The sequence below is a fragment of the Colias philodice genome, chromosome 20 (genome assembly GCF_061535455.1).
Source record: "Colias philodice isolate Cphi_HAF_F1 chromosome 20, ilColPhil1 Martin Lab GWU primary, whole genome shotgun sequence".
NCBI classification, from domain to species: Eukaryota; Metazoa; Arthropoda; class Insecta; order Lepidoptera; family Pieridae; genus Colias; species Colias philodice.
Genome location: NC_143105.1, coordinates 4863303 through 4877470, shown reverse-complemented (window position 1 = coordinate 4877470; position 14168 = coordinate 4863303). Strand labels below are relative to the sequence as shown.

The following is a 14168-nucleotide window of genomic DNA, read 5'->3' as shown; positions in this document are numbered from 1 at the left end:
TGAGTATTTAAAGGTCCACCATCGTGAATCGAAAGAAAAAAGCTGGTATTGCTGGGGTGGGTTGATAAATGGTTTCATGAACATTTCATACATTATTCATGATACTTATTGTACGGGGCTTAGTAAGAAAATGTAGAGATACTTTGATAAGTAACTACTTAAATTATTTTCCATACAGTAGCGTTGAGAAACGAGTGTGGGTAAAAAGGTCAAGCTGTCGTTAAAACGCCTGACACAAGTATGATTCGCTAAATCTTATACATATTTCAGTTGAAAGAAAATACGAAATACTTGATTAAACATTTATTTCTTAATAAAAGCGAGATAACAAATTACAACTAAATCGATTTCCTGTAGGTACAACAATCCTTATTATGTAGGTATACAAGTACTAAGTACAAACATTCAAACGCATCATTTGCGTCTTGAATAACCATTTTATTTTATAGAACATTATATTATTATCTGTGATGTGTGATGTGATGCACGTATAGATCAAGCCCAAGCCCATGTGGTTGAAGGACTCCAGCCAGAGTTTTGCCATCCAGGGTTCCATGATGGACGCAAAGCTGCAGCAGCAGCGGAGGCGGCATGCTGAGCTGCACCTGCTGCACCAGCCGCTCCTGAACTTTGTAGCACTGATAACTTTAATGCTTCAAGATCTAAGGGAAAAAAATATAATAAGTACCTAACTAAATACTTACACTAAATATTTATGTACAAGAAAAACTTTTTTGAACTGAAACTGGTTACATCATGTAATTACTGCCTTACCAGCGCTCTGTAATCTAGCAGCTTGGTTATTAGCAGCGCGTTGTATGGCTTTCGCTGCAGCGGCTTCCCGCGCTGCTGCGATCTTCTGAGCGGCGGCCGCACGTGCTTTTGCTGACGCAAGCTGAGCCTGCGCGTGAACGGCTGCCTGCGCCGCTTCTAAGGCATGCGCACGAGCTATCCTAGCGGCCTCTTCACTGTAAAAAATATAGAAAACGTACCATGGGTTTTGTAAATAATGAATAGGTAATATCACGAAATAGAAAGATTTTTTTTAAATACTCATGAGAAAATTGATTACAACTCTTTACATCAAATTATATGGAGTTCTTTGGCCGATACAATGCTCGTACCATATCATCTCATTAATTTTAGAATTTTAATTTATGTTTCTCATAACGGACAAACATAAATAAAAATTCTAAAATTAATGCTGTATTGCTAACTAAAAATAACATAACGTGGGCTTTTCCTTATTACTTTCCCCTACCTGTGTAATTTTTCAAAAATACGATTAATTTCTTAGTTAGTAGTTACCTTTTATGAGCGGCGTGTGCCGATTCCGCCTCTTTTGCGCTAGCAGCACGTTGCTGTTCAAGAGCCGCATGTTTCGCCGCTGCGACTTGACGCTGGGCTGCCATTACTGCTGCCGATGCTGCTTTGGCTGCAGCAATCGCTCCAGCCACGTCCGAACTAGAATCTGATTCAATCGTAAAGATTAAAAATATTTTGTTTTTATGCTTTTGTTATTTTTTTGTCTTTCTAAGGGCGGCCGTATACGGACCGCTTCAAGCAGTTGAGACCGACGGCTTGATGCCGCGACCGCGCTGTGAACTATAGATATTCATTCACTTACATTTTACATTCACCGTACACATGACTGCCCGAGCAGTCGCGACCGCTTCAAGCCGTCAACTGCGCGGTAGGGACAGATCGAGCAGTCAACGACCGACCGCTCGAGCAGTCCGTGTACGTCGCTTAGCCGTTAACTGCTCGAGCTGCCCGTGTACGGCCGCTTTTAACTTACCACTAGCCTGATGACCGCTTACAGAGGTAACTTGCACCAAACTACCAACAGGTTGATAGCTGGCTACATCCCATTCGGATGCACTTCTCTTCTCCGTTTCCTTACTTTTAACAGCTGCGACGACTGCGCCAATGACTAAGCACTGCAATATGAAAAAAAAAAAAAATACACGTGAAAAAAATACGCAAATATTCACAAAAATCATGGTTGCTTTCAACGTAGTGATTATATCCTCTTTGGTTGCTTTCATAGAACTATAGGTTGCTTTTACTATGAGGTATTTGGCGAAATAGGCGCGAATTACAAATAAACAAATGTCGGAGGTGAAGAAAGAAAATATAGAATTCTCTACACCAAAACCATAACAGAAAAAAATTACATTATACTCGATGAATGACGAAATTAAATGTATTGTGCGAGTTATTATTTATCTAGAACATCTTTCATCTTACCATTTTTAATAACGCCATTATTTTATTGGAAATCCTGGTGCAAACTTCTGTAGGTACTGTACTCCTCAAAAGAGTTGCAAGTATGATTGAAACAGTGTTCTAAACAAACATTTTATATTAGTGAAGGCGGAAGAATTAGCAGATACAAAAGAAAGGGATATTGGTGAACGAGACCTATAATTGCCTCAAATTGCTGGAACACTATCAAGACCTATCCCTTTCAAGAGAATGTTGTGTTGTTACATGTCCCATTAAATCATGTGTACCTACGGTATACCTATCTAGAACTATATCATCTAGCTATTTATTACGCTATGAAAAGATGCACTATCTTATAATTATTTATAAACAGTATGTAAAGTTTTTTTTCTTTGTTTATAAAACAGTAAGGACGGAAGGACCAGTTTGTTGAAATTTCTAAAAAAAAAAAATTAAATCGATCCAGCTGTTTAGGACGAGTGCAGTGACAAACACACGCACAAATTTGATCATCTAAATATCTACTATTTTTTGTTACTTAAATGGCATAATATAATCACAAATATTATATAAAATATATAAGATTGCAAATGTACATCGCTCCTTAGTTAACAGGTTTAAAATTATTAAAATAACGAAGTACTATGATGAATGGGCAGGTAGAGGCGTTTTTTTTATATTTCAATGAGAGTCAATGCGTATTGAATTTAATTTACGTTTCCTTGTCGCATTTTTTAGATCTAAAAAGATATAAAAAAGAGAAATGGATTGTAAAAATAACTTTTTATCGTAAACACAATCATAATTATTTTTATGAGGACGGATATTTAAAGAAGAAGTAAAGAAGGGTTAAAGGTTTTTTGTCTCTGTGTACTCTGTTTAAAGTGGTTTAAAATTATTAAAATAACGAAGTACTATGATGAATGGGCAGGTAGAGGCGTTTTTTTATATTTCAATGAGAGTCAATGCGTATTGAATTTAATTTACGTTTCCTTGTCGCATTTTTTAGATCTAAAAAGATATAAAAAAAGAGAAATGGATTGTAAAAATAACTTTTTATCGTAAACACAATCATAATTATTTTTATGAGGACGGATATTTAAAGAAGGGTTAAAGGTTTTTTGTCTCTGTGTACTCTGTGTACATGATATTTGATAATAGCAACATTCGTATTGAAACGTCACAAAAATGTCATTTGCAATAAAAATTCTCCCGGTTGTCCTTGCTCGCGGTCTGATTTGGTTTTATTTTTTACTTTATAAATTTTGCAATGTGGTTTTTCTAATTTTAAAATAAAGTCGGTGTAAAGAATTTGATTTTCTGCCTTTCTTCCACCAGTAAGTATTATTTATTGGTTTGGTTACGTAAATATGTATATTTTATTTCTCGTTTCAATTTTTGAATTCTAGCAAATCAATAATTGCTTATGTACGTACTTTGTCTGTAAAAAAATATAAATTAAATCTTTGTTGTATCTTAGTTTGTACATAATATCAAAATTTATTCTAATATATAATTTAATAATTATTATTCCACCCAATAAACAGCTTTTATTTATTTTAATTCTAAAATTTAGGTGTAACTATTCATCCCAATTATGAGCAAGCCTGGTACACCACCCCCTCCACAAACCTTCAAGTAAGTGCTATAGAAATTAAAGGATATATTTAATAATTATTGTAGGTAAGTGCTTTATATAATTTGTAAGTTACTTTATTATAGAGAAACTAATTACTTATCCATCTCTATAAAATTACTGATGATACTAAGTACATACAGAAAATATATTATTTACAGGCTATCAGTAGATGTTTCATTTACTTATAATCTTTAGGTACAAAAAATATTATTTCTGCATATACCTAATACTTAAAAAGAAATATCAATTGCAACTGACTTATGAGGTAGCTATGATATTAGAAATATTAAGTATTAATATTGCAGACATAACCAAGTACCTACTTGTTTCATAAATTATTTTAATTGAAAAGGTCATTATAATATTGTAAATTGTTCAATAAAAATAGATGTAGATCCATATTCTCTCTGGAGTAATATATTCTGTTCTGTATTCTTAATTTTAAAAAGTATTGCTTTAAGTATAAATGGCATAATATTTTGTCTTATCCAATATAATTTTGTTCAGATAAAATTCAGTATTTCATATTTTCTAGTTGAATTAATAATTTTATAGCAATATAATAAGAAATAATCGTTGATTTTTTCGTTTTATAAATGGTTGCTTTCTTAATGCTCTTATATTGTCATAATTATTGTTTTTAATGCTGTTTTCTAATTAGTCATTCCCATATTGATCTTGTGTAGATAGGTTAAAACCTTTTTAGTTTAGTATTGTTATCAACAAAGAGGTCAAATTGTAATTGTATAGTACATTCATACAATTATGTCCTTAAATACTTTTAAATTGATAATATTGGTATTTTATGCACTATTTTTCAAGTAGTAGGACCGATAATCAATTCATAAGTACTCATAATTCATAGCACTATTTTGTTTCAGCCCTCTTCCAAAGATCATCAATGGAGGTATTGCTGGAATCATAGGAGTTTCTGTTGTATTCCCGCTGGATCTGGTCAAAACTAGATTGCAGAACCAAACAATAGGTCCAAATGGAGAGAAGCAATATAAAAACATGTAAGTGTAGCTGTGATAAGTTAAACAATAATGTTTTGTCAATCCATACTAATATTATAAATGCGAAAGTAACTCTGTCTGTCTGTCTATTACTCAATCACGCCTAAACTACTGAACCCATTTTCATGAAATTTGGTATATAGATATTTTGATACTGGGGAAAGGACATAGGCTACTTTTTATCCCGGGAAAATGATGTAATCCCGGAAATCCCACGGGAACGGGAACTATGCGGGTTTTTCTTAGACTGCGCGGGCGAGGCCGCGGGCGGAAACCTAGTACATAATAAAAGCCCTGCAGTTGCATGATCTTACGAGTCTCATATATGTTGAAACTTATATGTAAAAACCGCTTGAAAAGTGTCTCTGTTTGATATTATTTATTGGCAGAGAATATAGAATAACGGCCTTACTTATAAAAAGTTAAACAATGGATAAATTTCTACCATTTTCTACTATAGCTTTGTCCTGCTCTTGCTCACATGAAACGTCAATCATAAAAACAAGACAGGTTATTGCAATAACTAATCCATTGCTTAGCGAATGGGTAACATTTTATAAGTAAGACCGTATATGTTTAACAATAATAATAATGTAACATGCCAGAACTGGTTTCTTAGATAAATTTACCTTTGTATACAGTTGTTGGTATAATAATCTAGATTCTAGGTGTATGTATGAATTGTATTAATTAATGCAAATACATATAATTTAAAATCTAACAGCAGGCTTAAGTGAAGACATGTGGCTTAATTATAATAAAGATGTACACATATACATTTAAAGCATATAATATGAATAACTTGATGAGAATTTCTATATTATAGATATAAAATGCCGTAACGTTTTTATGGATTCGGGGCCGACGTAAATTATTTCCGACGCTTAGTTGTTATGCCAATTAATGAAACAACAACTGTCTGTAATTCGAACTACATTTTTTGACGTCATTACATAATATGTATTGAATTATAAATAATTTTAAATAAACAACTGTGCTACACCACATAAACTGTTGGAAGGGTCCCCTGTAAAAAAGATTAATAATATAGATTAATAGTAATAAAAAATTGAACATAGCTTCTTATTACCAGCGTAGGTACCTAGAAACGCTCTTTTAAAGCCAAAATAAATCTGTTCGTATATTTTAATTTAAAATAATTAGTAGATAATAGAGTCATATGACCATGAATGTTTTTGTTTTGTTCTACTTATAAATTGAATGAAACAATGAAGACGTTTGATATTTTAAAAATACATAGGTACTTATAATTTTTTAAGGAATAGAATTATGGAATGGCAAAAGACGCGGGTTCGAGTCCCGCCTCGTGATCTAAATTTTTTAAATTCTTTAAAAAATTATAACGATGAAGATAATTAATTATTATGAATGTACATATTAGGTTGGATTGTTTCCGCAAAACATACGCGGCGGAGGGTTACTTCGGAATGTACCGGGGGTCGGCGGTGAACATCATTTTAATCACACCGGAGAAAGCCATCAAACTAGCCGCCAATGATATGTTCCGGTTTTACCTCACACTGCCTGATGGGTAAGGATTTCTTTTAGCATTTATTTGTTTATAAGATGTTTTTGCGATGATAAATAATATTATTATTGAGATAAAAATTTTATTTAAAAGGCTTCTCGGTTGAATTAAAAAATGATTGAAGTGCTTGAAAGCTATCACGCTTATAGACTGTATTTTTAGGTAGGTATAAGTTTCTTATTTCAAACTACGTCGTATTTTTGTATTTTTCTTTTAATCATTGTGACAACTAAGATAAATAATTTCTCTTTAGAAATTTCATCTCATATTTTGAGCAACAGCTTTATAGTTGTGAGATCAGCCAACCAAATATGCGAAAAGCCAGTGTAACATTTATATTTTATACTAAAACTACTGTTTATTTATATTTCTCTTTCCATCGACTCTTATAGTGCTATAAAGTCAATAGTGCGAGTATAATATAATGTTCCATTTCATAGAAACAAGAGCTAATTATACATATCCTACATTATCAACTGAATCAATTTTAATATGTGGAGCACTCAGCACACCAGCAGTATTTATAACTCATACGATTATTTATGTCCTCAGCTATTATTCAATAAACTCCTGGGAAATTGCATATTTTAATACGTTGTTTAACTTATTAATTACCACAAAATATATCATCAAACGAAACGACAAGATGTAAATACAACACAGAGAAATCTATTTTAAGACGTGAATTTAAAAACAACTGTGACATTGTAATAGAAATATCTCATGCTCGTTATAAATAACTGTACTAAAACTGCTTATAAATAGCCGCTTATTGTCTGTAGTCACTATCTCATTAATATTCTTTTTTTATGATTTCCATGATTAAAACCCAATATAAATCTAAATATTATTGTTTATAAAAAGTTATAAACATCTTACTGTTAGGTTTCATGTTATCTGTGATAATCAACTGATTGTGCAATCGTGTTCGAGTTTCTGAGATAAGAATTAATGAGATAAAATTATACTGATTCGTAAATATTGTGCTATGCCTTTATAGGTAGGAACTTTATTGTGCAATTCATAATATTATTATCTAGGTACATTGCGTATTTAAGTCAAATTATAAATATCAATATTTTAGGGAATCTAGAGACCACGGACCATATCGAAAAACGTTTGTAACTGTGGTTCAAAAGATATATCTTATACAGTAATAACCCAAATTACGAAGATTAAGAATACTATGCTAATATTTAAACATAAGCGATTATCGTAGTAACTCATTTCTAGTTGTTTCAAGGATTTTTCAAATTAGTCACGATTTTCTGAATGTAAAAATTTAAATAAGATTTTCGACATTTTACATAATGTTTAAGACAAAAAGTTTGCGGGTATATGTTGATTTGTAGATAAGAATAATTATTATACAATGTATCGTAGGTAATAAATTTAATAATATTTTATTGCTATACGGCAATTATATTGCAACTTTGTTTTGTGGAGAATCTCCATAATTTTATATACAAATTTACTTAGTTACACACGATCTGCATGTTTGAAGGAGAAAGATTGTATTTTATTTTACAAAAATACGTATCTAATACTGTATCACTAAGATAAACAACTGATTTTTAATGTTTTGATTGATTGATAGGAGTATTAGGTAGGGGGAGTTGGCAACTGAAACAACTTGATAATATTTGATAAATAGCCACGTCACAAGATAATATCTGTGATGTGATTGTAATGTGAAAGTCTTTGGCTATCAATGGATCATTTGTTTAATAGATGGAATGGTTATTTATTTACCTTTGTTAGTACAAAGTACTAAATGTTAAAGCATTCGTATTACTATCAAAGTAGAGCTTATAGATAAACATAGAGTGGAGTAGCTATATAGCAAGGTCAAGGCTTTGTGTAGTTACTATTTTATTAGTTTAAGTGCATCGATCAAATTTCTAATAAATATTAATTATCTCGATATCGAGCACACTTTTTCGGTAACAACTAGAATACTCCTGTACTAAGAGCGATTCAAACTTTTCCTATATCCTAAGGTTGCCTGGAAGACATCGCTTCTTAGCGATAAGGCCGCCTATTTTGTACCGCTCTATATTACTTTGTTTGTATTTTTTGTTTTGTTTGTGTGTGCAATAAAGTGTTTATTATTATTATTAAGAGCGATCCTATTGAGAATAGGATCGGATCAGCGCCACATTGAGATGTCAAAACTGTAAAATCAAACGAATGAATACTCTAAGTCGATCAATAAGATTTATATTTAAATTCAAAGTTGGTTATTCAGTTGGGCTAAATTATGCATAACGTTGATAAGCAAAAAGGATTTCTAAAATGGTACATTTCAGATATTATTTGACACGAAGTATTTTAACAGAGTTTCTATTAAAGTCTTTTAATGCTAAAATCTGAGGAACTACTGGTCCGATTTGAAAAATTATTTCGGTGTTAGATAGCCCATTTATCGAGGAAGTCTATAGGCTATATATGTATATCATCACGCTAAGACCAACAGGAGCGGAGCAATGCGGGTGAAACCGCGGTGCACAGCTAGTCTATAATACTCTCGTAAAATGAAACACAGGAAAATTCTACATTTATTCACAGTTCGCTACCAGTATTCCGACAAATGATAGCCGGTGGCAGTGCGGGTGCGTGTCAGATCGTCATCACCACACCTATGGAACTGCTGAAGATTCAGATGCAGGACGCTGGCCGAGTTGCTGCTCAGGCCAAAGCTGGTAGGTGATTGAATTATTGATAAGCTGTGCTGTGTTTAATTTATTGTTGTACTTGTTGTGTATTTTACAAAAGATATTATAGTGGTTAGAACTAAGTATACCGTAATCAATGTGTATTAATTTTTTCCAAGGTTTAAGAGGTGTATTAAACACATAAAAAAATTAAGCCTGTCTACTGAGTGAATGACTATGCCATGACGATTCAGAAGTGCTTCTAGAAGAAGTCTAATGTAATAAATAAATGTTTGAGTTTGAGGCTTTATATTGGTCTCCACCTAAATATAAATCTTCCATTGTCGAAGGCAGTCAATTTAGTAATAATACGCAAAACAAACATTTATTCCTCCTAGCAAATCTGTGTGGGCTTATATTTACTTTGGATTATAATATAAATTGGCACCGTTTTGTATGAACTGTCGCATGTTCTGAAGTACTAAAAAGGAATTAGTATGCTGTTATATTTAAAGAATATTTACCAACCGTCTGTGATAACAAAGTAAAAACTAAACTAAATACTGGTAAAGCCGAAGATTATTAGAACAACTTAAAAAATGCCTCGCCACGATGTTGTTGTAAATAAAAATATTCATTTGAAATTGTATGATGATATTCAGTTTTGTTGTTTCCCTTTTACTCTCTTACATGTAAGTAAATCGATTATGTTAGTTGTTATTTTTGTAAACGATAAAAGATAATAGGCGTGGAGGGCGCTGTAGAAGTTAAGACTCCTATTGTTTCGTGCACAATAGCTATAAATATTGATTTTACTTATTACGTCTTTAGAGATAGTAAACTGTAGTTCAGTTATGCGCTTTTTATGTAATGACTAGCTGACCTTATAGACGTTTTTCTGTCATATCTGAATCATAGAGTAACTTATATAGTGGGGGATCTGAATTGATTATGAATTGGGACGTAATCGGGTCGATAGCCTGTAAAGATAAATGATAATAAACTTGCTACTGATTGCTCATTATTAATAAAAAAATTTTACATTTCGTATATTATATTCTAAAAACTTAAAACACATTGGGCATTTTATTATGTTTAAATAAAAGATTTAAAATATTGATTAATTAACTTCATAAAATACGATCGATATGACCTCGCGACGAGGAACACAAATGATAAACGTACTTAGTAAAATTGACCATAGTCCGGTGCGAGAGACGTTCCCTATTCCTGGCTCCAATCGTTGAATAAGTCATTATAATATAACCGCATTCCTTTCAATAATATAGCAGATATTGTTAAATTCGAATAAATTTTTACGCTGAAATATGCGGCCAATTTCGATAGAAACTAATCAGTGCAGTTGGCAGTCTCAATCAATATTTTCGTTTCGAACTTTTTCGTTTTAGCACAGGATTTTTCAGAATGTCGGAATAAAAGATACTAACGAAAAACGCTTATATATTTAGCTTGACCTTCCTCTGTTTGTTAACAGTTAATCTATGATCTCATCTTTAATTACATTTACTAATATTTTATTTTGTGATGTTAAAGTCTATCTGACTACCAAACTGGGTAAAAACGTGTATGAATTAAAAATAAATACATAACTCCATCTTCTTGAAGATATTTTATATTCATTCATACCACATGTCTTATTTCGCATGTACAGAGGGCCGCAAGTTCGAGCGTGTCACAGCAATGCAGTTAACACGCAAGCTGATCGCGGAGCGCGGTATCTTCGGCCTGTACAAGGGAATAACGGCCACTGCCGCTAGGGACGTGTCCTTCAGTATCATATACTTCCCTATGTTCGCTACGCTCAACGATCTCGGGCCTAAGGAGCCGGGCGCTACTGGACCACCTTTCTGGTAAAAATATACCATTTTATTTAATTGGTATTGATTATTTAGTATTGTATTTTTAATAGTTTCTAGATAGCTTGTAGGAGTGTCCTGACAATCTCGCATTTCATAAAATAAGTAATAACAAGCATGACTCACGCTGCAGTTTATAATGACAATAGACGAAAGTGAAATGTGGTAGAGATTATCTAATCTAAAAATGAACGCCCCTCCACTAAACTTAATTGTTTCAATGTGTGAGGACAAATAATTATTGAACCACTTTATATGTGTGCGCGCGGCGATTCTACTGCAAACTTTGACTCTCTCGCGCACTGATTTGTCAACTACTCGGGCGATCAGTTCAGGTGCCTAGCATTGTATGGCGGGGAGAGCGCGCTATGTACGGAATGACACGTCCGTTCTGTCGTGCATCGCGTCATTTATGCACTAGTTGGCCAACTGGTCCTGTCGTTCGGGCATGGACTGGACTGGAGGACTGAACGACCAATGAGGCAGACCAATTTGTGTGTATTGCGTCTATACACGTACTTTGAATGTGAGCGTAAACACAGTGGAGGGGCGTTCATTTTTAGATTAGACAATCTCTACATAACTATATAAGAAAGAATTGATAAAAAAACATCTAGAAATTTTTTTTCTCTTCATTAGTAGAGATTTTTTTTCTTTTTTCTTTCACTCGTAAAACCTAACTAATAACACTATGTATGGAACAGGTGGTCGTTCGGTTCCGGTTGCCTCGCGGGCTCGTCAGCGGCGCTCGGCGTGAACCCGTTCGACGTGGTGAAGACGCGCATGCAGACGCTCACCAAGGGCAGCGGCGAGCGGCAGTACTCGTCCATCGTGGACTGCATCACGTGAGCGCTTCTTGTATTGTGCACGTGAACCCGTTCGACGTGGTGAAGACGCGCATGCAGACGCTCACCAAGGGCAGCGGCGAGCGGCAGTACTCGTCCATCGTGGACTGCATCACGTGAGCGCTTCTTGTATTGTGCACGTGAACCCGTTCGACGTGGTGAAGACGCGCATGCAGACGCTCCGAGTGGTTCTTGTATTGCTATTTGCTTGGTGAAATTTATCAATAGAATCTGAGATTGTAACAAGAGGTGGATGGAGGGCTTCACCCCAAACACAAATATCAAAAGCAAATACAAACCCACATTATTGCTTTACGCAACTAGTCCAACGCAACACGTTACGAAGGAGAGGGAATTTTGGTAAATTTTAAACTTTGGCTGTCTTGTGTAAAATCACCCAAAAACAAAAGAAAAAAAGAATATGGAATATCTTTCCAAACATTTCCCACGACATTACATTTTCCAGAAAAGTTTTTATTATACATTAATAATAAATTATATTTCATTATTTCAGGCAAACAATGAAACACGAGGGACCAACCGCTTTCTTCAAGGGCGGAGCTTGCCGTATGATTGTCATCGCACCACTGTTCGGTATCGCGCAAACTATCTATTACCTAGGTCTAGCTGAAAACTACCTAGGTATCAAATAAATAACCACCCGCTTCCGAAACAATACACTTGTTTAACTCACAATGCATTTATAATGTTTGTTTCAATGCTATTTATGTTTCTGAAAACACTGAATAATGGAACAAGTTGAAAATTTTATAGAAAATAGTAAAATTCTAAGTATATTTGGTTTTAAAAATATTTGTGCTTAGAAGTTTCTAAAACGCAACAGAATAGTACTATTTTCTACATTTTTAGAAAATAACGAATATAATCAAATGAAAAATCGCGAAAAATTATAATAATGATTGACTTTTGCGTTAATAAAATGGAGCTTTCTATGGTATTACTCTATATATACTCAATGTTGATAAATTAACTTGTTTTAACTTTTAATTAATTACAATATAATCTTTCTAGTTAATTTATTTTGGTATATCATGTTCACTTTGAGTATTAAATTGTTAGCTAGCTATTTATTGCATTTTATTTGACTTTTATTCATTTTTCTATGAAGTATAAGACAAATTCTAGTATAATTTATGTTTAGCTCAATTTATTTTAAAATTTAAGTTTAAGCTTGAAAGTGATATTAAATTGTTATTTTTATTTAATGTCAAATGAATAAAATTATAATTTTAGTATTTATTATTGTGACATTAATTTGTTATTATTTTGTTATGTTAGATTTTACAAGTACCAAGTACTTACTAGATTTTTTAACTTAGTTTTTGCATAAAATGTTTTGCTGCCATACCATATAACTGTGCTATATATTTTGACAAATTTTGCAAAATTATAACGTATTTTTCAAGATCTTTACAATGTGTTGCCAATAGAAATATAAACATAGGTCATGTACATCGCTTTTTAAATTTCTTAATAATATTTCATGCTAATAATTGTAAGAATTGTGTTTATAATAATGAAATTATTATTCAATTATGGTGTTGACAATAAATGTACTAAAATATGTGAATGTCGTGGTAGAATAAGCGTTCCGAATTTCAATTATATAACAGTGTCGTGGCTGGGAAAAATATCATAATACAATATTTATAAGTTATTTATTGTCCGAGTTGAAGTTGTTCGTGAAAAGTATAAAATTGATAAAGATTTTATTGCAGTAAGTTTAATATCTAGACACATTAATTTATTCGTAAATGGAATTTATATGAAACCTAGCTACGATTCTGTAACATCATACACAAACCAAATTATTTGTAAACCGTACAATTATTTATTAGAAATATATTGAATTTGCTTTGGTTTTCACTCCAGAGATCATTTATTAATTTTAATTAATGTACATATAAACTAGAATCTCAATTTTACAACTTATGGCAAAGATTTGAAAGAGCAAGGCAAAGCAATATATGGTTTGTGTATGACTTGATAAGTCCTTTCTGTGTCAATTGAAAAATGTTATGAATTAAATGTTAAACATTGTATATGGTAATTACTTCGATACCCAGTTTTAGAACTTCCAAATGTATTTCTATATGTATTACTATCATGATGTATAACTGAGTGTTTAGGAATATAAATGTTTTGTTTGTAAGGTACAATAATTTGCTGTTATTTATTGCCGGCGATAAAAAACATATTTATTGATAAAATCGCTGAACGAGGAACAATAAATTAAGTCACTTGCTATTTTAGAATTGTTGCATTGTAGGTCAAGAAATGACAGACAGAAAGACGTTACTATTTATTTGAATAAAATTTTAAAATAATTGTACATAAC

At 32.6% G+C, this 14168-nt stretch overlaps 2 protein-coding genes across 2 annotated transcripts; one reads left to right on the top strand and one right to left on the bottom strand.

The window, feature by feature from the left end:
- Nucleotides 1-325: 325 nt before the first annotated feature.
- On the bottom strand, nt 326-2455 carry LOC149479401 (uncharacterized). Its single transcript, XM_089708149.1, has 5 exons — nt 2251-2455; nt 1799-1940; nt 1309-1471; nt 775-968; nt 326-662 (listed from the first exon to the last, which is right to left on the bottom strand). The coding sequence occupies exons 1-5, from the start codon at nt 2266-2268 to the stop codon at nt 496-498; spliced, it is 684 nt and encodes a 227-aa protein (XP_089564275.1). The 5' UTR covers nt 2269-2455; the 3' UTR covers nt 326-495.
- A 965-nt stretch (nt 2456-3420) lies between these two features.
- On the top strand, nt 3421-12762 carry LOC149479400 (mitochondrial glutamate carrier 1-like). The gene is made up of 8 exons (XM_089708267.1): nt 3421-3566; nt 3806-3867; nt 4750-4884; nt 6287-6436; nt 9002-9135; nt 10760-10958; nt 11669-11809; nt 12324-12762. Exons 2-8 carry the CDS (start codon nt 3827-3829, stop codon nt 12460-12462), a joined length of 939 nt encoding a protein of 312 aa, XP_089564393.1. The 5' UTR covers nt 3421-3566; nt 3806-3826; the 3' UTR covers nt 12463-12762.
- The last annotated feature ends 1406 nt before the right edge of the window (nt 12763-14168 follow it).